General features: G+C 32.2%; 2 protein-coding genes across 12 annotated transcripts in view; both read right to left on the bottom strand.

The window, feature by feature from the left end:
• Window positions 1-15,038, bottom strand: part of LOC127738901 (nesprin-1-like) — a 244,990-nt gene extending 229,952 nt beyond the window's left edge. For 9 of the 11 annotated variants that reach the window (XM_052250384.1, XM_052250389.1, XM_052250388.1 and 6 more), the window contains exons 1-2: window positions 9,352-9,484; window positions 8,635-8,800 (exon numbers count right to left, since the gene is read on the bottom strand). In XM_052250384.1, the coding sequence (XP_052106344.1) occupies window positions 8,635-8,761 (127 nt within the window). In that variant the 5' untranslated portion in view covers window positions 8,762-8,800; window positions 9,352-9,484. Of the gene's footprint in view, window positions 1-8,634; window positions 8,801-9,102; window positions 9,143-9,351; window positions 9,485-14,968 lie in introns of those variants that run through there. The other 2 variants (XM_052250385.1, XM_052250386.1) reach the window with 2 other exon arrangements.
• Window positions 15,039-19,541: 4,503 nt separating this feature from the next.
• The window catches only part of LOC127737143 (adenylate cyclase type 10-like), a 52,353-nt gene continuing 47,496 nt past the window's right edge, over window positions 19,542-24,398 (bottom strand). Inside the window, exons 30-32 of the mRNA XM_052247675.1 lie at window positions 23,956-24,076; window positions 22,703-22,898; window positions 19,542-21,880 (exon numbers count right to left, since the gene is read on the bottom strand). Coding sequence (XP_052103635.1) covers window positions 21,569-21,880; window positions 22,703-22,898; window positions 23,956-24,076 — 629 coding nt within the window. The 3' untranslated portion in view covers window positions 19,542-21,568. The remainder of the gene's footprint in view (window positions 21,881-22,702; window positions 22,899-23,955; window positions 24,077-24,398) is intronic.

Below are 24,398 nucleotides of genomic sequence, written 5' to 3'. Positions count from 1 at the left end.
GTCATTTTGAAGTCTACTTTAATAATGAGCATTTATATTTATATCTAGCTGATTCAAATAATGGCCTTTTTTACTTTAGGGGGACCCTGTTCATTAGGGTTAGGGTAAGGCTAGGTTTATTTTTAGGTTGGGTTATGATCTTTGGTTAGGTCTTGTGTTAAGGTTTTGTATGTATTATGGATAGGTTATGAGCAAAGGTTATCTGGGCTGGTCCCCTAAATTAAATGAAGGCAAATATTATGCTGAACTGATCTGTAATTCTGGACTTACATATGAACTTTTTACAGTAGGGTTTTCATCAGAAGATTCAAGTAACCACAATTACTCAAATTTTTAAACAAAAAAGAATCAATTTTACATTTCAAAACAACACTGTCTACTTTTATTCCTTGCTGCTTGACTATCTATTCTCATATTTGCTTCCTTTCATCCCTAGTCTCGTCATTATTCTCTCATTGCATCCTTTTTATTCCGGGGCCTCGGTGGCCGAGTGGTCTAAGTAGTTACTACTGTAATCACTAGCCAGTCAACACTGAGGTTGTGAGTTCGAACCCCGCTCGTGCGGGTGCACTCGTCTCCAATCTTAATTGACTAGGATTGTCAGTTTTCCTATCGAAGGTCGGTGGTTTCCCCGGGCACTCCGGTTTCCTCCACCAATAAAAACTGGCCACCACGAAATAGCCCAAAAGCGGTGCTTTAAAGTGGCGTTAAAACACCAAAAAATCAATATCAAATCCTTTTTATTCCATGTCTGTTGCCACTTTTCTTAGGAAAAGAAACTAGAGGGTCTAAAGAGCCTGTGTCGCTCACCTTGGTCTATGTGCATATTAAACAAAGGACACAGATGGATTGATGACAAAATTGTGTTTTGGTGATGGTGATGTGTTTGTAGATCTTACTTTACTGAACATTCTTGCTCCTTACTATTATCTCTATCTATAATGAACTTGGCCCGGTAGTTACAGTGGGAAATACTTTGTAAAAATTTACAAAAATTTACAAAATTTATGAAAATTGTAAAAAATTGACTATAAAGGGCAATAACTCCTTAAGGAGTCAATTGACAATTTTGGTCATGTTGCCTTATTTGTAGATCTAACTTTGCTGTACATTATTGATGTTAACAGTTTATCTCTATCTATAACAATATTCAAGATAATAAGCAAAAGCTGCAAAATTTTCTTAAAATTACCAATTCAGGGGCAGCAACCCAACAACGGGTTGCCTGATTGTTCTGAAAATTTCAGGGCAGATAGATCTTGACCTAATGAACAATTTAATCCTCATCAGATTTGCTCTAAATGCTTTGGTTTCAGAGATATGAGCCAAAAACTGCATTTTACCCTATGTACTATTTTTTAGCCATGTCGGCCATCTTGGTTCGCGGGCGGGGTCATCGGACACATTTTTTAAACTAGATACCCTAATGATGATTGTGGACAAGTTTGGTTAAATTTGTATTAGTAGTTTCAGAGGAGAAGATTTTTGTAAAAAATTACAAAAAATTACGAAAAATGGTTAAAAATTGACTATAAAGGGCAATAACTCCTTAAGGGGTCAACTGACCATTTTGGTCAAGTTGACTTATTTGTAGATCTTACTTTGCTGAACATTATTGATGTTTACAGTTTATCTCTATCTATAATAATGTTCAAGAAAATAACCAAAAGCTGCAAAATTTTCTTAAAATTACCAATTCAGGGGCAGCAACCCAACAACGGGTTGCCTGATTGGTCTGAAAATTTCAGGGCAGATAGATCTTGACCTAATGAACAATTTAATCCTCATCAGATTTGCTCTAAATGCTTTGGTTTCAGAGATATGAGCCAAAAACTGCATTTTACCCTATGTACTATTTTTTAGCCATGTCGGCCATCTTGGTTCGCGGACGGGGTCATCGGACACATTTTTTAAACTAGATACCCTAATGATGATTGTGGACAAGTTTGGTTAAATTTGTATTAGTAGTTTCAGAGGAGAAGATTTTTGTAAAAAATTACAAAAAATTACGAAAAATGGTTAAAAATTGACTATAAAGGGCAATAACTCCTTAAGGGGTCAACTGACCATTTTGGTCAAGTTGACTTATTTGTAGATCTTACTTTGCTGAACATTATTGATGTTTACAGTTTATCTCTATCTATAATAATGTTCAAGAAAATAACCAAAAACTGCAAAATTTCCTTAAAATTACCAATTCAGGGGCAGCAACCCAACAACGGGTTGCCTGATTGGTCTGAAAATTTCAGGGCAGATAGATCTTGACCTAATGAACAATTTAGTCCCATCAGATTTGCTCTTAATGCTTTGGTTTCAGAGATATGAGCCAAAAACTGCATTTTACCCTATGTACTATTTTTTAGCCATGTCGGCCATCTTGGTTCGCGGGCGGGGTCATCGGACACATTTTTTAAACTAGATACCCTAATGATGATTGTGGACAAGTTTGGTTAAATTTGTCTTAGTAGTTTCAGAGGAGAAGATTTTTGTAAAAGATTACAAAAATTTACGAAAAATGGTTAAAAATTGACTATAAAGGGCAATAACTCCTTAAGGGGTCAACTGACCATTTTGGTCAAGTTGACTTATTTGTAGATCTTACTTTGCTGAACATTATTGATGTTTACAGTTTATCTCTATCTATAATAATGTTCAAGATAATAACCAAAAACGGCAAAATTTCCTTAAAATTACCAATTCAGGGGCAGCAACCCAACAACAGGTTGTCCGATTCATCTCAAAATTTCAGGGCAGATAGATCTTGACCTGATAAACAATTTTACCCCCATGTCAGATTTGCTCTAAATGCTTTGGTTTCAGAGATATAAGCCAAAATCTACATTTTACCCCTATGTTCTATTTTTAGCCATGGCGGCCATCTTGGTTGGTTGGCCGGGTCACTGGACACATTTTTTAAACTAGATACCCCAATGATGATTGTGGCCAAGTTTGGTCAAATTTGGCCCTTTAGTTTCAGAGGAGAAGATTTTTGTAAAAGTTTACGGACGACGGACGACGGACGACGGACGCAGGACGACGGACGACGGACGCCAAGTGATGAGAAAAGCTCACTTGACCTTTCAGGTCAGGTGAGCTAAAAACGAAACTGTGTCTAGCTGGACAAGCAGTTCTAACTGGTAATCAAATTTACTGGTCAATGACTTGATTACTGGTGTGAGTAAAACCTTACTTGTATAGAATCTGACAAAAAAGACATCTTATTTTGACCCTTGTTGTCTTTTACATTAATAATCACAAATAAAAGGAGACATTTGCTAAGCATAAATAAGGCAGTCACTGTAAAAAATTAGTTTGTAAAAAAAAAGAAGACAATTATCATCACCATACAACCTTAGATTGATTGACTTTATTGGTGATTAATGCCACTTTCACCACTATGGTCTATTTGATGGTGGCCAGCAAATCAGGCAATTCTAGCCAATCAAGGTCAAAGTTGAATACACCAAGCTACGAGCAGGATTTGAATGCACAACATCAGTGTTGATAACCTGACTAATCTTCGAGGGGACATTGACAAAAAGAGAAATAGAAGGCGCTGAATCATTCCAGTTACAGTGTGCACCATACTTAATTAAACATGTTATATAATAGATAAAGTCAAAATGATATCCTGCCCAAGTGTCTTGATAAAGTCTCTTATGTAACATTTCTTCCTCCATTGTAAGTACATGAGTAATTTTAAATAATTGTATTGTTCAATTTTACCTACTTATAAAGCACTTCTGATTATGAAAGTGCATAATCTGAAATAAGAAAACCTTCATTCAACGTTTTAACAAACGACTCTCTCACAGAAAAACATAATACCTGTATTGTATAACTTCTATTATTGAAAATCGTTATAAACCAACTTGAACAAAATATTTTTTATGAGTAATTTTGTAATATATCAGGTTACTTTTCCTAAGTAAGTGTACTTTTACTTTCACTTTTACCAATCATGGCAATGTTAAGCTGTTTACTAGGGCATCATAAAAACCTCTATCATGCTACACCTCTATTTTGTTATGTATCTATAAACTTTCTTAAGTAAAGAAAATACTAAAACCAACAACAAACAGTAATACTAGGAAGAATTCTAACCATACTTTCATTTTCAGCCATTCAAATCTTTTCAAGCTCTGGCCACAATGTTCTGTTGAACAAAATTATAAAGTTAATCTATTCAGCAAAGATCTGAAATTATCACTTACATGCATCAGATCTTAAGCTTTTGAAAATGCAGACAGCAAAAATAGGAAAAGTGAAGAGTATGTACAATGTCAAAATTTGTAAAGATTTGACAGGACCGCTTAGTTGAATCTTTATTTTAAAAATGAAAAATTCTGTGAAATCTTTTCTAAAACAAAATCAATGACATCAGGGGTTCAAATTAGTGTGGGTCCAAGGTCCTGGACCTGTCTTTTCTAGGAGGGGCTTTTCATTTTTGAATTACAAAAGTCAACAATTCTTTACACTGATGCTTTATACAGAACCATTGAATTTCTTATGGAGGACCTTTCACTGAAAATTTCAAATGGTCCTGGACCTTTCATTATTCAAAGCATATTTGAACCCCTTGACATAACAAATGGATATTCACCATCTGACAAAGTTAGCAGTTTGGTTAGATCAAAATGGTGAATTGTACTTTCTTTTTTAACTTTCATTGGGATTAGAAATTAGTACACATATCAGTTAAACTGACTGCATGAGTGCATGTACACGTGATACAAAAGCACATTAAGTTGCATCTAATACAATCTGATTATTATACAGATCCTGCTTTAAAATGTAAATAACACTTGATAAATTTTATGCTATCCAAGCATTTTTCAGGATTAATGAGGGGCCTGATGGGTTATTTTCGTTCTTCGTGATCGGCGCATTTTCGCTAATGTGATCCGTTTTTCTACAGATTTTTTTTATTTTCTGTGAATCGTGATTGACAAAAAAATCAACTCGTGAATCGTGATGAGACCCCCCCCCCCCCCCTTCATCAGGCCCCTCATTAATCTTCATCAGGAAAGATCAAACCAAAAATAATTGAAAGCTAAGGATGCACAAGTACCGGCACGTATGATGAGCTAAATGACCAAAAGGGACTGAAAGCAATGCATGAACATAGGATCCGTGTTTCAATAAAATCGCGACTAATATTGCAAAATCTTTCTGCATGTGAGAAAATTCATGTCTTTCTTTCAGTTGTGTTAGCGGAAAAACTCTGCTCTAAACATGTAATGTACAACAAGTTTTGTATAAAGGGTATTCTATTTCTGGAGGCCAATACCTATTCTGGAACTTGTTTTTAAAGTAGAGACCTACATTAACATGATATGCATATTATATTTACTTGTAAGCCTACTTAAGCTGGGACCTGCTATGCAAATATAATCCTTTTAAAGATTAAAACTTTCTGATACATAAAAATAATATGGCCATTTTATAACTGAATGGTCAAGTTCTCGTAAACAAAACACCATTTAACACCAATAACCGAACAGACCTTCAAAAGACATATGTAATTAATCCTAGTGTGTACTTCAAATGAAATATGTAAATATATCAAGAATCAGCCGATAACTTATACACACTTTCTCTTGGAACAAAAATACCCGAAGTATACTGTTTATTATTTCGAGAATATACTAAATTCAACAACTGATTAGCAATATCTGCAACTGTTACATGAACAATTTTAGAGAACGGAGTATTGATGACAGACTTTCAATTTTCTTACTACTTTTTAGATTGTGGCAATTTACAGCTCAACTATATTCATATTGTAGAGACACCTGTCTGTAGACGTTTTTCTCATTCCTGCATTTTCAAGAACATTTCTGATGTCACAATGCTAATGTTATTACATTAGAGTAAGAGTCCATCGTTTAGTGCGTCATTGACGCCAAATGACCTCGGGTCAACCCACATAACTCATTCATAAACAATAAAAGAAAAATATGTCTGATGACATGAATCCCTTAGCTGAAACTTGCTTAGAATATAAGAATGTGAAAATACTGTTAGAGAGCATTTGATATCAATGCTAGTTTTTAAAGGGATCTATTGTTGAAGTCGTGTGTTTTTGTGCTGTGTGTTATTTTCATATTTTCAGTTTTGTTTTTATTTCATATGTAATAAGTTTTCTGATAAGTTCTGTTGTGTCCAGTGAACTTCACAGTTCTTGAATAATGCTTTGGTTCTTTGACTTCTAATCTCTTTGTTGGCTTTACTTGGTTATTATTTCTTCCCAATGTCAGTGAATATCGTAAAGCCATCGGGCAAGTTCAACATTAAATTTGTTGTTAAGAGTTCAGGAACGAATAATCTGAGCATTGTGCTTAGCATTGTGTATAAGTTTCATAAACTTTAAATGAGACAAACTTAAATTAAGACTGCGAAAACGAAAAAATTTGCAATATTCCAAGTCTTATTCAAACTCTGTCTGTGGGTTTTATTTCTCAGCATTGTGTATGAGTTTCATAATATTTGCATGAGAAAAACTTAAGTTAGAGTGCGGAAACGAAAATGGGACGATTGGAAGGATGGACGGAAGGACGAACAGATGGTCAAGGGTAACACTTAATGCCCCCTTCGCCTTGCGACAGAGGTATAAAAAAAACTGAAATCGGTCTATTGTTGACAACATACTTTGGCATGAATTTTAGATGTCTATTGTTAATTTTCATCACTAGGGTGTTGTTCCTTTTGACATTTACCCCACATCTATGTCATAGGCAATGTTCTTTATCAGCAAATGTCGACAGGTTCCAAGTTTTAGTGATTTAAAAGAAATTAAGGTATTCTTTTGGAAATGATGACATCAATGAATAAATCTTACAGTCTCCCTTTAATGTTACCAATAAAATTAAGACCCTGTTTTAGTGGAATTCAAGGGATGGATATCAAACTTTAATATGTATCAAATTTAATCTCAAGTACTGAATAACCTTTAAACAAAACCCTACATGTATAAAATAATTTGGTATAACTAGGTAGAAGAGAAGAACATCTTTCTTCCAAATTTTTTTTTCAAGGTATGTGAATCTAGCTTTTAATCAAGTAAAAGGTCAATGAATATGAAACCGTTTTGAATTAGGAGCATTGAAATATAATTAATAACTAAAATCCAGTAAGTTTGTTTGGAAAACACCACTGAAGTGTGTTATTGTGGCATATCAGGCCATGGTAGATTGTTCCTCGGTAAATGAAGAATGGTAAAGAACAAGTAAATTGTTGTATCAAAGAGATTATGAATAATCGATAAATAGTTCTTGAGATTTTCTGATAACACCCTGATGTTGTAATACATCTTGTAGGGTTAATTGATTAAAAAGAATAAATATTCGACAATGATTACTGAATTGAAATATGAGACTGTGATCAAGAGCAGAAATTGATGAAAAGGATTTTTCTCTCCTATTTTAATAAGGAACATGCAACTGCTCAATCGATACCTTTAAACAAAGGAAGAGGATATGCAGACAATTGCTTCAAAAAACAGTAAACAGCAGACGTCAGAATATAAGTTTTCTATTTTCAAAACATGTATGCACATCCCCATAAAAACCTTTCATTACATCAGTTGCTACAAACATCTACCAAAATAAGACTTGACTAATTCCAATTACAAGACATCAAAGCTTTTGCAACATGTGTGAATAGGCATCAAAAAGTTTTGACAGTAATGCACTTAAGAACTTGATATCAAAATCTGTTTTTCTCAATATGAAACCAACAACTTTTTAAAATGTACTTAAATTTGCAATGTTAATGATGTCAACTTAAACCTACATGTGTTAGTGGGACGACACAAACATTTGCTAACAGTTTATTCAAAACAAATCAATTATACATAATATTGATCAATCTGATCTACATTACTCAATACCTGATGCATTTCAGGTGAAAACTTAATTAATATCTCATGTAGTTATGACAAATATTATACAACACACTTTAGAATGGAATTTTGATGAAATTGCTCTTTACATAATGATATTATAATAAATTCTAGAAATATTCCATCAGTAAATTGTCCAACTAAACGTTCAATTAAGCTTTCTTTGAATAGTTCTCAGTCGGTTCTGTAGCTTTGGTTTGAATACATTGAATTCACAACATGTTTTTTTTTTCTGAGTTAAGCAGCTGGGCTAGTAATCATTTCTCTATTTCAATTCAAAGTTGAAAGTATGAAATTAATCCAATTTTATAAAGATTTAGATGTGACATCAAATCATGAATGTACTTAGAAACTTGGATATGGGGTACCAGGCTAGAGATATATTATATACTTTATTTACAAAAGCCTGAACATTGGAGATTAGCAAACAAAAGACATATTTAACCTTTGATAGTCTTGTCACAAAACACACCAAATATATTTTGAACCTTTACACAACAACATGCACAATCTTGATTTAATATTTCCCTTCAAGAAATTTTGAATAAAATTCTATCTACATATATGTAGATATGGCATTTAATTTTACACAGCAAAATATCTCATCAGTTTAGTCAGCATTCATCAACTTGGAGAACGTCCAAAGAAAGTATATCCAAGTTGACAGAAGTTTTAAATAAATTTTAACTGCACATACAAAATTTACATGTATTTAAGACCGTTACACTTACTTGCTAGTTGTTGAATTTGCATCTGTATTCCTGCTCCCTTTTTGTTCCCATCTGTAGGAGTCCTGGGGGTGCCTGGTGGCGTGGCCCCGGAAAGAGAGGAGAGGGAGCCTGAATGTCGTCTCTCCATCTTTCTTTGAGTGTTGTCAGTCTAACATGTTTCTAACTCCTGTGAATGCAATCATAAAATAAATATCTAAGCTAAACATGCTAAATTGTTTAACACAATTGTATAATTAGTGCATGAACAGTTCATTTAAATAGTAAACTAGCAACAATGAAGCTTATCAAATGCCAATGTGTATACGGGTAATTCATTGAAGGTAATAAGGTCTCAATATTTTGAAAATAATGAACTTAATCAGCTTAAAATTCAATAAAAAACACATGTTCTAAAATCGTTACATATTAAAATTACTCAATATCTAACTGTGTATGCATACATGCAATAACTTATAATTAAATACATACCGCCAAAACTGTGTTATGTGCAATAATGAAGTTATGACATTAATCATTTACCTGTATTTTCAAACAAGTGCATTTAACAGGTAGACAAACGTTACTAAATAATTGTGTGACAAATATAATTCAATATATATAAAAATATCAATGTAAACAATAAATAAAATTCAGTCATAACAGGACAGGATTATTTCATACTGGTAAAATATTTGACATATTAAACATTCATCAAACTCTTTCATCCCGTTTACTTACGTTTGACAAATGTTTTTACATCCAGTAGTTTAGATATATTCACTTTAAAATCATTCAATACGGTCATTGACAAGGTGTAAATACCATTTACCTATAAATGGACATAATTTCTAAACGAAAGCAGGTTCGAACACGATTATTGAATATCACCAATAAAATACCTGCTAGGAAAATCAAACGGGATTAATCAAAAAGCAAGTGAAATTAAAGATAAAGAAACATTTAAATTCTAGGGTAATCATGCCTTTTAAATTAGAGAAAGGATTCAAATTATTAGTTTTAGTTCAGTTATTCCAAAGTCATTCTAAATATTTGGACATAGGAAGAGATTTGTGTACCTGAATACAGAAATGCAAATTTGTCTTTCCAATACCAGTAACTGTTTGGCAGAGATCCAGGCACACCTTTCGTTCTTACCACATAGTTATAAAAATTTACACCTTGTTAACTATGAATTTAAGAATTTTTCATCAATACATACTTTTATCCTTAAAAAGTTAAAGTGTAAATTTCCTGCACAAATACAATAGGATATTCATAAGATGTCGGAGCAGGTTAACACATGACCGGTAGTCACAGTGTACATGTATATAATAAAATCCTTGACTGGCCAAATAATTATGAAAATAATAAACAAAAGTAATTAACACAGAGCATTTATTTCTGGCAGGTCCTTTGGGAAAATTTGGCACCTTCCAGAGTCTCTGGATAATACATGTATAACCTCCTGTTATTACAGCTAACATTAAATGCTAATCACTTTTTTTTATGTAGTTCCTGTGCTTAATTGAGATCCATGCTAACAGATTCATATAAAAACTTCAAACCAGTAATTAGAACCAGGATGCTTAATAATTTAACCTTTTAAACCTTTTTTTTTTCAATAATAGTCTGTTTTCAGGTCTTAGTTTCTTTAAAAAAGAATTAAATAGTGTTATTAAATTCTGATGTACTTTTAGAGTTATTTTTACTCCTCTTTTGTAAAACTTGAAAAAAATATATAATAATAAGATGATAATTATAAAATTTAAACAGTATATATAACTTTAATGGCTACTTATAGAATAACACAGACATACAAAATCAACTTCTAACATGTTACTGTTTACAACAATTCAACTACTATCCATCCATAGGTATTTATTATCTCTTTAATCAATTTCTTATTTATTTTCTTATTTAAAGTAAACTATCATTTCATGGTTTATTAGTCACAACACTGAGCTGTATACTTAGTTAAGTTTAATATTCTAATTTCATTTACTAGAAATAAAGACATTTAATATTTTATTATTTTTCCCAAAAGCAAACAGTTGTCACTTTTTTCATCTGATAAAAAAAATAATAACCCTTATTTTTTCATGTTTTCAGGTCTTTTTTTATTAATATTTTATTATATTTCCTAAAAAGCAAACAGTTGTCACATTTTTCATCTGATAAAAGAAATAATAACCCTTATTTTTTCATGTTTTCAGGTCTTTTTTTATTAGTTACAAGGATATTGACACTACAAAACAAACAGCTTCTAACATGTTTCTATCTCCCACAGCTCTACAGCTATCCATCCTTTGGTATTCACTCTCTCTTTAATAAATATTTGATTGTTTTCAGTATTGAAAGTAAACAATGATTTCACAGTTCATTGGTTTCACAACTAAACAAAATATCTACCGGTATGTTATGTTCATAATTAAATTTGAAATAAAGATGTTAATTTCATGTTTTCCCAAAAGCAAACTGTTTTTACTTTTTTTATCGGATTAAAATTTAATTACCTTAATTTTTTTTCTTCAGATATCACATCTTTTTATATAAGTTACAAAAACTGACATTGAAAAACAGCTTCTAACATGTTACTGTCTACCACATATCTACAGCTTTCCATCCTTTAGTATTCATTATCTCTTTCATCAATATCTTATTTATTTATTTCATTGAAAGTTAACAGTCATTTTACGGTTCATTAGTCACACTACTGAAAGGCATATTTATGATAGGGCTTAACCTTTTAATTTCATAAATAACAACATTTTTAAAATGTATAAAGTCTTTTTTGTGTCTCCTTTTAAACTAACAATTGCTCGAATTGGACATTTTGAAAATGGTTGATTTTAAAGAAAAGTTTGAAAGAAAATAAATTACCAAATTAACTTACTGTAAGTGCCTTTTAAATAAAGCAAAACAAAAACTAATGAAATGAAAGACGAAGAGAACAAAAACTTTGAACCTTTTCACCTCCTAAATTGATAAAATGAAAAGACTGATATATTTGATCATTTCTAAACATTTTCAAACATTTCAACAACTAAAATGATTGAGGTTTAATATTTCTGGATTTTTTGCTATATGTAATTATGTAGTTGTACTATAGTATACATCAGGTTCATAGATGAGAACATGTTAATGTGATATGAATATCAACCCTGCTTTCAACTACACTTACAGACTGAACATGATTTTTAATGTGCTAATTTACAAGTACATACATGTAGTTATAGTTAACCTACAGGACACTTTATTTTGACTCACATCTGACATGACTTTGCTCTTAATCCTAAATGCCTATTAGATAAGCAGCCTATCCCTTTGCGCAATCCTTGGGTCAAACCCACAACCTCAAAACACTCTAGGTGGCTCTAAGGTGAGTATACTAAAACGGTACCACCAATGTAATTCATCATTAAAGGGGAATAACTCAAATGAACAGCCAATCAAAATTACAAGCATGCAGCTTATTGGTGTATCTTGCCATAAGTCATATACACACTTGTGTAGATCATGTACTGTCGATTATTTTAAAACTATTTATCATTTTGGTTTATAACTAGTACTGTTAAAGATAATTGGCAAAAAAAATAAAATTAGTCAAAAAATATTATTGAGTTGTCACAACTCCTACAAGGAGTAGACCAATCAATTGTCATATTTCAGATCTGATATTGCAAATCACTGTTGCTGTTTACAGTTTCAGTATAAATATCTATTATAATTCTACCAGTATCAGACAAAACCATCAAAATGGTAAAGAATTGTTTATAAGGGCAATAACTTCTATAAGGGGTCAGTTGATTATTTCAATCTATTAATATTTTGGTAAATTTTGTAATTGCTGATCAATTATGCTGTTTTCAATTTTGTCTATCTAGTAAATTTTTCAAGATAATAGGCAATTGTTAAAAAAAAACATCACCAAAGTACATGAACAATATCTCCTATAAGGAGTCAATTGTTGTTTTCATTCATATTAAAATTTTTGTAGATCTTAAAACTACTGATCATGTTAACTGTTCATAGTTTCATCATTTCTATTCTGTTTATGATAATTATAAAGGTAACAGACAAAATCATTAAAATCATCATTAAGGGATAATTCTCAGAAAAATTTGCAAGTGATCAGTAGAAGAGGGGCGAAAGATACCAAAGGGAAATTCAAACTCATGTCTAATAAAAATAAACAGACACCATGGCTAAAAAAATACCTCATAGTTGAAGGCGGTACGGTTGCCTACAATTGCTTACATCCACTTCATTTGAACTTGGGTGGATAGTTGTCTCATTGGCAATCATACCACATCTTCTTATTTTTATATGTAAATAAAAAACTGATATTAATCCCCAAAATACTGGATGCAAAGCACCATGATTGAACAACAAACATAGACATGTATCATAGCCTTTATAGCTTAATCTATAAAACCAAGAATAGAGATTTGCTTTTAAATAAAATAAAGGTAAAAATCTGGGTATGAATTACCATTTCTTATCAAATTTCTGCAAGTTGAAATGCATACATGTAACGTCGAAGCTGCATACCTTTAGCATGTTTAGGAAACAAAGTGGTTAAAAGTATTATGGAAAGCTGATCAATAATCAGCAGGTGTATTAATATTTTTCGCAACAAAGACTTCTATTTACTGTAATCGCTTTGAAATGTCAGCGCCTTTCATAGCTTACTATACAGTATGTGTTTTGATCATTGTTCAATGCCATAGGGTGACCTACAGTTTACATCATTGTGTTATGGTCTTTTCAAAGGCTTCTAACTTTCTAAAAACCCAAAATAAAAATATTCATTTTTAAAAAAAGTTGTTCCATTTTCTATAAATTTGTGCCGTTTTAAGTAAAAAGACCCAGTTAAGAAAATTTTGTTTTTAGCATTATATCAAATGATTACTCATAATAAGAGATTGTTACTCATTTGGGGGATAGTTCCCCATTTGGTGGGTTGTCCCCAACCTGTTAAATACATATTCATAAGAACACACATGTATCCCTAAATAACAGTTCATTATCAATTTCACCTCGTTTTGACTATATTTATTTAGATTTTTAGGCATTTGATGGATTTGAGGTACAGGGTGTTGTGGGATATACATGTTCTTCAATAAGACAGCATTCAAAAAACATAATTATAAATTATGTAATTCATTGACCGCTCCCGACATGTGTAACTTCAAGGCATATTTTAGCGGTGATCGATGTCTTTCAAAATTACTGCACTTTTCTTGCATCCCTAGTGCTTTCGACTGGAGAACCGCCGTACACAAGCATCTGACAAGTTGGCACTCTGAGGCGGGTGGGGAGCAAGAAGATGAACTGTGGATTATTTATATCAATAGTACCACTTAAGTCGATGCTAGGGGCCATCTTGACCTTGTTATAGGGTATGAATGATTCGTTCATTGTTGAATACCCTATATCAACTGTCAAGATGAAGAACAGGAATAAAAGCCCTGTTCATTGATAATTTTCTATGTTTTCTATGTGTTGTGTGAGATTTTGTCCCATGTACATTTACTCCATATCCTTTCATTTTCTATAATTAACCAAAACACATCTACAGGTTGGGAACAACCCCCCAAATGAGGGACATCCCTTAAACAAGGGCCTGTCCCTAAGGCAAGGGGTTATTTTGCTGTAGTAATAAAGAAAAAAGAAAAATTTTGCTTTTTCAACTTAAAAAGGGGAAAATTCATTAAAATTTGGAACAACTTTTCTAAAAGTGAGGGTCCACTTATTTTCAATAATAAAGAAGATTGAAGTCCATGAAGATTCCAAAATTCATAGACATGTTTTGTCGATATAATACCAGATAGACCTATTGTTCTTGGGAAAAGAAAATTTCTGCAAATAACGTAAATATGTAAATAAAAGTTGGTTTTTTTTTTTTTTAAATTTGATGCAACTATCAATTCACAAAGCACCCGTTTCCACAATTAAAAAGACAACCAAATGACCAGGTTAGTGGACACAAAAACATTATACTCTAGTTTCCTCAAAAAAACTAGTCGGTAGGTAGGCAAATAATTTTAGGCCGTTTTTGCAATAGCTATACAGCCTACACCCAAACAAGAGAACAAGTGTAGACTTTTGCATAAATAATTTGTTTTAAAAGCAAGTTTTACAGTCCAGTCGAGTTGGATAAAATTATTTGACATTTATGAAAACATTAGGAATATTTTTTTGCATTGAAATATGAATGCATGCGTGTCTGAACAAGTAGTCAACAAGAAGTTAACACCACAAATATCCCATGACAACTGCTTCACTTATTTACTTGGAAGATAAGCATTGCTTCTGATTGATAATGGTGACTGTAAATAAATAAATATTCTACCTTAACGCATGAAAAAGGTATCTTGTAATTCTTCCGCTCGTGAAAATTTTGCGGGTGAGCTTTTAAAAGTTCCAATCACTAAAACGTTTAATAAAACACAATTCTGAGGACTTTCAAACACGAATTTAACATTGATTATAATATACAAAACAAAACAAGTCATGACTGGAAAATCCGTAGATTATTTTTGGGGGAAATATTTCAAAGATTAAGTAGATTCTAAGTACACCAAAAGGGGACAATTAAAAAAATATATTTCTGGGAGCAAAATTTTTTTTACTCTCTTTTTTATTTATATCATTTTATTTTCTTCTACTTGATTGTTTTTATAATTGTAACATGTAGGGCAAGGATTTGTATAGAGATCTCACTATACAAATCCTTGTGTAGGGTGTTTGCTTTTTCAATACAAGTATTAATACAGCTGTTGTTTCATTATTTGCCTCTGTCAAGTTTTCTTATTTTCCTCCAAGTGTATCATACCATGGATTATTTTTATTCTTGCAAAAAAGGGGGGATAATGGATGGATGAATGTTTAATGTCCAGTGGCAAGTTTAAAAGCATATTCAGGACAAGAACATGGTAATACAATGTGAATATAAAGCATTCTTTGTACAAGAATGACATGCTGAGCCGAATTATTAATGTGCTACCAGTGAAGGCAAACTTGATTGATTGTTGGTGTTAAGCGCCACTTTCAGCACAATTGACTATATCGTGGCGGATGACTGCAAAAAAAGTAGTTAGATATTTCTCCAATTTTCATGGTTGATACATCCTGTCATGGTGATCATTTTTGTAATATACACGTTTAACCAAGCTCAGATTGTTTTTGAAACAATGGCATTGAAGGAAATCCCAAAATGGTTAAAAATCAATTTTTCAGAGGCAATCACTCCCTAACAGGTGGACAGATTTTTCAAATTTTGGAATTTGTTGTGCTGACCATTTTTACCTTATTGCTGAAGTTTTAGAGATATTAGGGAACGACCATTTAACTTCAAGGGGGGGTTTTGGTTTTTTACCAAAAAAATATTCTGATCCCCAATTTGATGAAAAAAAATATTTTGGTCCAGCAGATGACAAAAAAAAATATTTTGAATCCAGATTTTCCACATACCTTATAGTGATAAATATTGAAAAAAATAGTTTGATTGATAGCATTGAAAAACTTAATAAAATTGATCACCCTTTGCATGAAAAAAAGTTTCTGACTCAGACAAAAAACCATAACCCCCCCCTTGAAGTTAAATGGTTGCTCCTTTAGCAAAAACTGTAGTTTGACTACTATGATCTATTTTTAGACATAGCGTCTATGTTGGTTCATCAACCTTGGTGAAAATCACAAACTTTATAGACAGATGAAGCAGGCAATCTTTGGTTTCATTCCATTGGGCAGTTTCAGCATTGAGCAGTTTCAGAGCAAAAAAAAATACATAAAAAGTTTACAGATGACGTAGGACAGACATAAAGTGAATGCAAAAGCTCATATTGGCCCTGAGGGCCAGGTGAGCTTAAAATCATAAGGTGAAGAGAAAAACCTACAATACTATGATAAAAAAAAAAAAACAAGAGTGCACAGGCTGAAATGTCTTGCCTGCTTTACTGACCATTGATTTTATGTTAAAAGTCTTAAAGATAAAGGTTTTACTACAAGTATCTCATACACTGAACATTTTTAAAGATCCATGACAATGAGGTCAAGTTCAGATTAATCCTGTCAGACAGACATGTACACCTTGCAATTATTCTATACACCAAATATAGGTGACCTAATGCTTATTGTAATTGAAAAACAACTAAAAACACAAAAATTTAACATTGACCAATGAACAATGAAAACGAGGTCAAGGTCAGATGATACCTGCCAGACAGACATGCACACCTGACAATTATTCCATACACCAAATAAAGCTGATCTATTGCTATAATAATTTAAAAACAGACCAATACACAAAAACTTAACATTGATCAATGAACCATGAAAATGAGGTCAAGGTCAGATGATATCAACTAGATCGACATGTACACCTTACAATCATTCCATTTCACAAGAAAGAACCTTATCATGTAACTTCAACCTTGATCACAGAACCATGAAAATGAGGTCAAGGACAATTGATATATGACAGATGGAAACTTCGTAACATATGGTATCTGCATACAAGGTATGAAGCCTCCAGGTCTTTAACCTTCTGAAATATAAAGCTTTATACAAATAGTTTACCCCGCTGCCAGATAGTAATTAATCCCTATGTCTTGCATACTTTAATAGACTATTGTCACAGGTGAGACAAAAAACAAGGAAGACACAAATAACAGTCTACAATACACTTCATAGAAATAAAACAAGAGTGCACACGCTGAAATGTCTCGCCTTCTTTACTAACCATTGATGTTATGTTGATAGTCCTAAATGAAAGCTTTACTACAACTATTACATAAACTTAACATGATCCAAGAAAATGAAGTTAAGGTCATATAAATCAAACGAGAAATACATGTACACCTTACAATCATTCAATACACTAAATATAGCTGACCTATTGCTTATAGTTTCTAAGAAACAGACTTAACCAAGAAAACTAAACATTGACCAATGAATCGTGAAAATGAGGTCAAGGTCAGATGAACCATGCTAGGCAGACATGAACAGCTTACAATCCTTCCATACAACAAATATAGCTGACCTATTGCTTATAGTTTAAGAAAAACAGACTGAAACACATAAACTTAACACTGAGCAATGAACCGTGAAAATGAGGTCAAGGTCAAATAAAACCTGTGAGACTGACATGTACATCATAGAATATTTCCATACACCAAATATAGTTGACTTATTGCATATAGTATAAGAAAAAAGACCAAAACTCAAAAACTTAACTATAACCACTGAACCATGAAAATGAGGTCAAGGTCAGATCACACCTGCCAGCTAGACATGTACACCTTACAATCATTCCATACACCAAATGTAGTAGACCTATTGCATAAAGTATAAGAAAAACGGACCAAAACACAAAAACTTAACTATAACCACTGAACCATGAAAATGAGGTCAAGGTCAGATGACACCTGTCAGCTAGACATGTACACCTTACAATCATTCCATACACCAAATATAGTAGACCTATTGCATACAGTATAAGAAAAACGGACCAAAACACAAAAACTTAACTATAACCACTGAACCATGAAAATGAGGTCACGGTCAGATGACACCTGCCAGTTGGACATGTACACCTTACAGTCCTTCCATACACCGAATATACTAGACCTATTGCTTATAATATCTGAGATATGGACTTGACCACCAAAACTTAACCTTGTTCACTGATCCATGAAATGAGGTCGAGGTCAAGTGAAAACTGTCTGACAGGCATGAGGACCTTGCAAGGTACGCACATACCAAATATAGTTATCCTATTACTTATAATAAGAGAGAATTTAACATTACAAAAAATCTGAACTTTTTTTTCAAGTAGTCACTGAACCATGAAAATGAGGTCAAGGACATTGGACATGTGACTGAGGGAAACTTCGTAACATGAGGCATCCATATACAAAGTATGAAGCATCCGGGTCTTCCACCTTCTAAAATATAAAGCTTTTAAGAAGTTAGCTAACGCCGCCGCCGCCGCCGGATCACTATCCCTATGTCGAGCTTTCGCAGGCTCGACAAAAAACTGAGCAACATGAATCCAACAATAAATTGGTGGTGACCTAAGATGGTCCAGTAAGCAGATTAAGTGGAATTAATTACTTTTGGAGTATCAAAAATTCGTTGGAAGTACTTAATTAATTGCATGCTTATATTTTTCTACCCTATATTTTCACTGAACTAGTACATATTTTTGTTTAGGTGCCAGCTGAAGCCCGCCTCCAGGTGTGAGATTTTCTTGCTGTGTTGAAGACCCATTGGTGGCCTTCGGCTATTTTCTGTTCTTTGGTCGGGTTGTTGTCTCTTTGACATATTCTCCATTTCCATTCTCAATTTAAGATCCTGCTACACATGTGGCAACCAGTGTGCTACTTATGGCAAGAATGAAATCTAAGGAAAGTTTAATTCTGGGATATCGCAACTGAGGAAAAGAGGATAGGATTGTGGCTACGACAATTGGAACATATCCATGGTCATCTGTAACACAGATATTCCATAACGATCAACAAAATCATACATAAAACTTTTGAAAAGTGGATCTCAACCTCACCACTAGAAACCCATGGTCCAACAGCTTCCTTGTTAGCTGTAAGCAACTATCCTCTATCAAGGAAATTATGATAGGGAAAGCAAGCTCTAGAATATTGTATCAATTCCTTTGAAAGACTCTATTAAATACATTCACAACTTTTTCATCTTGGGGTGTTAGGAACTTGACAATTTTTTATTGTTGAAGACTGAATGCTAACCTCTGGATATCTTTTGGTTATTTTTGTCATTGGGTTGCTGTCTCATGGGTGTATGCTCCAAAACTCTTTGTTCATATTAATTTATCTTGATAATACACAAGAAATATCTTCACTTTTGAAAAAAACTTAGCCAATAATAGAAAACTGAATTCAATAACAAAATTAATATTGATTTTTATTCCATTCATACTATTCACACTTTTACTCATTAAAAATTTAGTGCTCACATTTCAGTAATAAATATGTAAGAACAAACCCATTTGTTTTTAATTTCCTTAATATTTGAATATGCTTTCTAATATTAATATCTATTCTGCTGAAATTAAAGGTTTCATATCTATTACAGACATTGGTCAAAATTTAAAACTGAAATATTCGTAAAATAAGAAATTTTTCAATCAAAATTACAAAAAAAGTTGAAAACATGTAGATTTGCAGAAATTTATTTCATTGCAAGTTTAACCTGTCCAAAATTGATGTGAGAAAATTACAGATAACATGTAATATTTGGTCTGGCCTAAATGCACTTTTTAAAAGATTTTTCAAAAATCTATGTGATTCAACCTTGGCTGTAAATGAAAAGACACTCTCATACAGGTGATAAACTCCATCTTAAATTCAATCTGCTCGAAATACAGATCCTGAGTCCACACTTTGCTTATAAGGATCTGACAACACTCCATACTACTTTCTGATTTAAGAGTTTTTTTGGATACTAAGATTTTGTTGTTATGATTTACACCTTCAAAAATTTGGAAGCAGAAATTCTATTATTTTACGCTGGAACTTATACATGGTTTTAGGTTCACATAAATTATAATCAGAACAGAGCATTGTCAGAGGCTTGTAAACTAAGTCTGGACACATAATCTTTTTTTCAATCAGTTCACATAAGTTAACATAATAAATATTCAATAACATTGGTCCCGTTTAAGACAGGTGAATTTGAAAATATGTTTCATTTAAATAAATTCAAAAACATCAAAATTTAGTATAAAACACTATCACATTATATCACAATATTTTTATCTTGTTACATGTCATATCTGTCCACATTCAAAGAGAGGTTCATTACATTCCTAAAAAAGCAATAGCAACCAAGATTTTTGAACATCAGCTATATCATAAATTCAGAAATGATTGCAATGTTTTAACAAAGACCTTAAAATATTCTACAAGAGTATTTTATAAAGTTAGATGGAAAACATGTGCTACTAATCAAGGCTTTTCATTTAAGCTAGACAGACACTATATAACTGGGCAACTATGGCCTCTGCAATCTTGGGAATTTCACATTTTTCATTTTATTTGAAAGTAACATGTGTTTTTTTCAGATATGCAATTTATATTGAGATGAACATTATCTTGGATATACAATCACTTTACCCATCATATCTTATTCATAATAAAGTTGGGTTATTTCTCAGAATACACAGAATTATATATTTATCTGAAATGATTTGGCAAGGAGAAGTAACTTTCCATTCTCAATTTTATTTGAATATATGTTTTCCATGTAGGGGGAGATAATTTCAATAGTAACTTAGCAGGTTTGATTGAAAAAATCTTTCCCAAAATTGATTTCAATTTCTATAGATATAATTTTGTTCAATTCACCTAAGACAGATTTTCCTGCATATTATCTTTGTAAAATAATTAAATTTAATATGAATTATTCTAAAAAAAGAATGTCGACATTTATTTTTTGGTAGAAATATTTTAGATAGTGCTATAGTTCACTTCCTGTAGAAAAAGATGGTTCTATTAAGACATTCTAGAAGAGATAGATATAATATGCATGCCTCATCCATATTGTGCAATTGTCATTGTATGGAGGAACCCCAAACATAAATGAATCAGAATTTTCATTAATTGATTGATTGATTGCTGTCGGTTTAAAATCCATTTGCAAATATATCCAGGAGGAAATATTGAGTTGAAGATACTGTTTAACACTGAACCATTTCTATTGAGAAGCTTCCGAGAAGTTGCATAAGAGAAGTATGACAATGATAAAGACAGTGGAAGATGGCGATTAGAGATTCCTATGCGCTGACCTCGGTCACAGACCAAACAAAAAGCAATATACAACAGTAAACAACTATTTTCAATCAATGCTGTAAGAAACTGCATCCATACATAAGAAGTTCATCAAGATAAAGTCACAAATGCTCAACATTTTCATATCTCTAATTAGCAACTAGTGGCCATGTACAAAATCCTTGCTGGTATGAGCTACTGAACAATTTGTACCATTCAGCAGCAGCATGGTTATCTCCCCTGATTTGTGCTCTCCTTCCAAACCAGTGATGTCGGTTGTGTTTTATCCACCCACTTTCCAGTTTATTTCCTTGCTTTTTTGCCAGTTTTAATGCCCTAATGGTTGTTAATTCTGACCAACAATATTTTTGCTTCAGTGCTAGCAGGTAAGCATTTAAATGATGGTATCTTGGTTTAAGTGTGACTACCTTCTTTATTGCTCCTGACATTTTCTTGAGATCCTAAAAATAAATGAAAAGGCATATTCAAAATATATACTATACTCAATTGAAATAAAACTAGATATATTCATGCCAATTTTTGATAACTCCACTGCCTTTTCACGATTGACAATTGCCTTTAATAATTTTAAGGGCTGTTCAAGAAATAAATGTACTTGGGGGTTGCAAGACGCTTTTTATTTTACTGTGCCATGCTTTGAATTTGGATTTATTATTTCCTATAACAAGCTCAGGCTATCTTTCTCAAATAATCACCTTGTGTCTTGTGACCCAGCATCCCCCTTTGCATTCAATTATGGAACAGCCCTTACCATGAGTCTTTGAAGCAAGAGTTAATAGTTTTTTTTAGTTTTTTTTTATGTGTGAAAAAATGCTTATGAAAAACATTATTGCAAATCCTTACAAGTTTGAGTATTGTATAGTTAAATGGAAACCCTGTGCTATCTCTGATTCAAATGAAATAAATCCTTAAACCAATTAAGACATAATTCATGACAGTCCAAAAGTTTATTACATATTTTCCATGGATTGGCCATATTTTTATAAGACGGTTTACCCAGAGTGGAGCAAGTTGTAAAATGTGAAATTTTAGGCCTACCTGTGGTAAATCTATATAATTCTAATAAAAAAAATGCACTAATTTCATGTTTAAATCAGACAATATCTTTGACAAATATGTGCACAAACCTATAGTAAAAGTATGTTTTTGTATAAATCAGGGTTAACTGAGCATTTAAACATTAACAGATAAGTGAATGTAGGATGTGAGTAATATTTCTACATCTTATCAACTGACAGAAATTCACATTGTATAACATATACCTCTGAAGCAGCTGTCTCTAATTGTTTCCATAGAAACTTTGGTTTTGTAATTTTACTGATACTAAGAGACATCAACATGATCTCAATCTTTCTTGCTAGCACATATACTGATAGAAAATTGATCTCACCAAGATCAAACACTTCCCAATAATCAAACCAAACCTGAGCACTTGACCACTGGTCATGTCTACAGTACCTGAAAGTAAAAAAAATATCTCCCTTAGATAATAGATTATTACTGCAATGAAATCTAACTACAAGTATTGTTTAACATTACTCTAAAGGAGTCTGATTACAAATAAACCATTTTATCTGGACATTTGTTTTGTTCAAGCTTATGGCTTTATAAATTTCAAAAGGATAATTGAAGAATCATATCCCTATTTCATGCAAGACTCAATCAAATCCACCTGATTGCAATGATAGGTTCTTATTATTATGTAAAAGTTTTACAAGATTTACAAGATTTTTCAAAGAAGCTCCATTTTAACCAATAAAAAAATTCTTACTTTACATAGGTTACATTAGTTTACATACAGAATACATGCCATTTACAATATGTTTTACATTTTTTTTTTATTATTTTGTGTAGAATTCTGAAACTTTTAGAAATATGTCTTTAGTTTAGAATTCTTTTGATATTGGACTTAAATATTATTAAAATGATCCAGAAATATTTACATTTTAACATTACTATAAAAATATGTATAGTAGACTGAATACAAAGGAAATTCCCATATATTGTTGACAAAGGTCCATCTAAAAAAAAGTATAACAAAAACTCCAAGGCAAATTCAAAAAGGGGGAGTCAGTAAAAACTGACAAATCAAACGCTATCAATCAACAGAACAAGTGAAAAACAGCTGCCATTTTCCTGACTTGGTACAGGCATTTTCCTGATTTGCTGATTTGTTTGTAGTTCATCAGAAAAGATCTTTCAACAGCAGCTAAGATAAAGATCAGCAATAAAAGCAGTGTTCCTTTTGATTATAATATGACCATTTCCAAGTATTTTACAGTATTGTTGTCTTACATGGCTATATCAATCACATATTGTTTCTTCTACTATATTCTTTTCATGTCTGCGAAGGATTCAAAAGAGAAAAAGGATTCCTGTTATCACTGATTTTACTCCATTTTTTTTCATTCAAAAGAAGTTAAAATACTGAGACCCCTTTCCTAAGATATAAACACGGAGCACCCTGTCAAAAGTTACACTATCTTTCCCTGCATTTTTCATTACAGCCACTTACCACATTGCTATAGACATTGTAAGCATGTATCTTGGGAGCATTTCATTGTAGACTGCATCTGCTTTGCTCATTAAATAGGTGGCAAAATCTAAACTGTCATCAAAAGGTTCCTGAGATATATCTGGAATCAAAAACATTTATGACATATCTTAATTTAAATGTAAACGAGAAAGAAAATTTAACATTGGCCAATAAACCATGAAAATGAGGTTTGAGGTCAGGTGAGATGACCCAAGTCAGAACATGTACACCTTACAATAATGGCATAGTTTACCTATTAATTAAAGTATCTGAGAAACTTATATTTAAATACACTGATCAATGAACCTAGTATCCTAATCATGAAAACTTAACATTGAAATTAGTATTAAAGTCATTGAACCAAGAAAATAAGGTCAAAGACAACCAACATATGTCAGAAAGAAACCATAACCCAGCCAAAT

The sequence above is a fragment of the Mytilus californianus genome, unplaced genomic scaffold, assembly GCF_021869535.1.
Source record: "Mytilus californianus isolate M0D057914Y unplaced genomic scaffold, xbMytCali1.0.p SCAF_4, whole genome shotgun sequence".
Taxonomy (NCBI): domain Eukaryota; kingdom Metazoa; phylum Mollusca; class Bivalvia; order Mytilida; family Mytilidae; genus Mytilus; species Mytilus californianus.
Note: the sequence above shows the minus strand (reverse complement) of the source record. Positions and strands in the feature narration are given on the sequence as shown.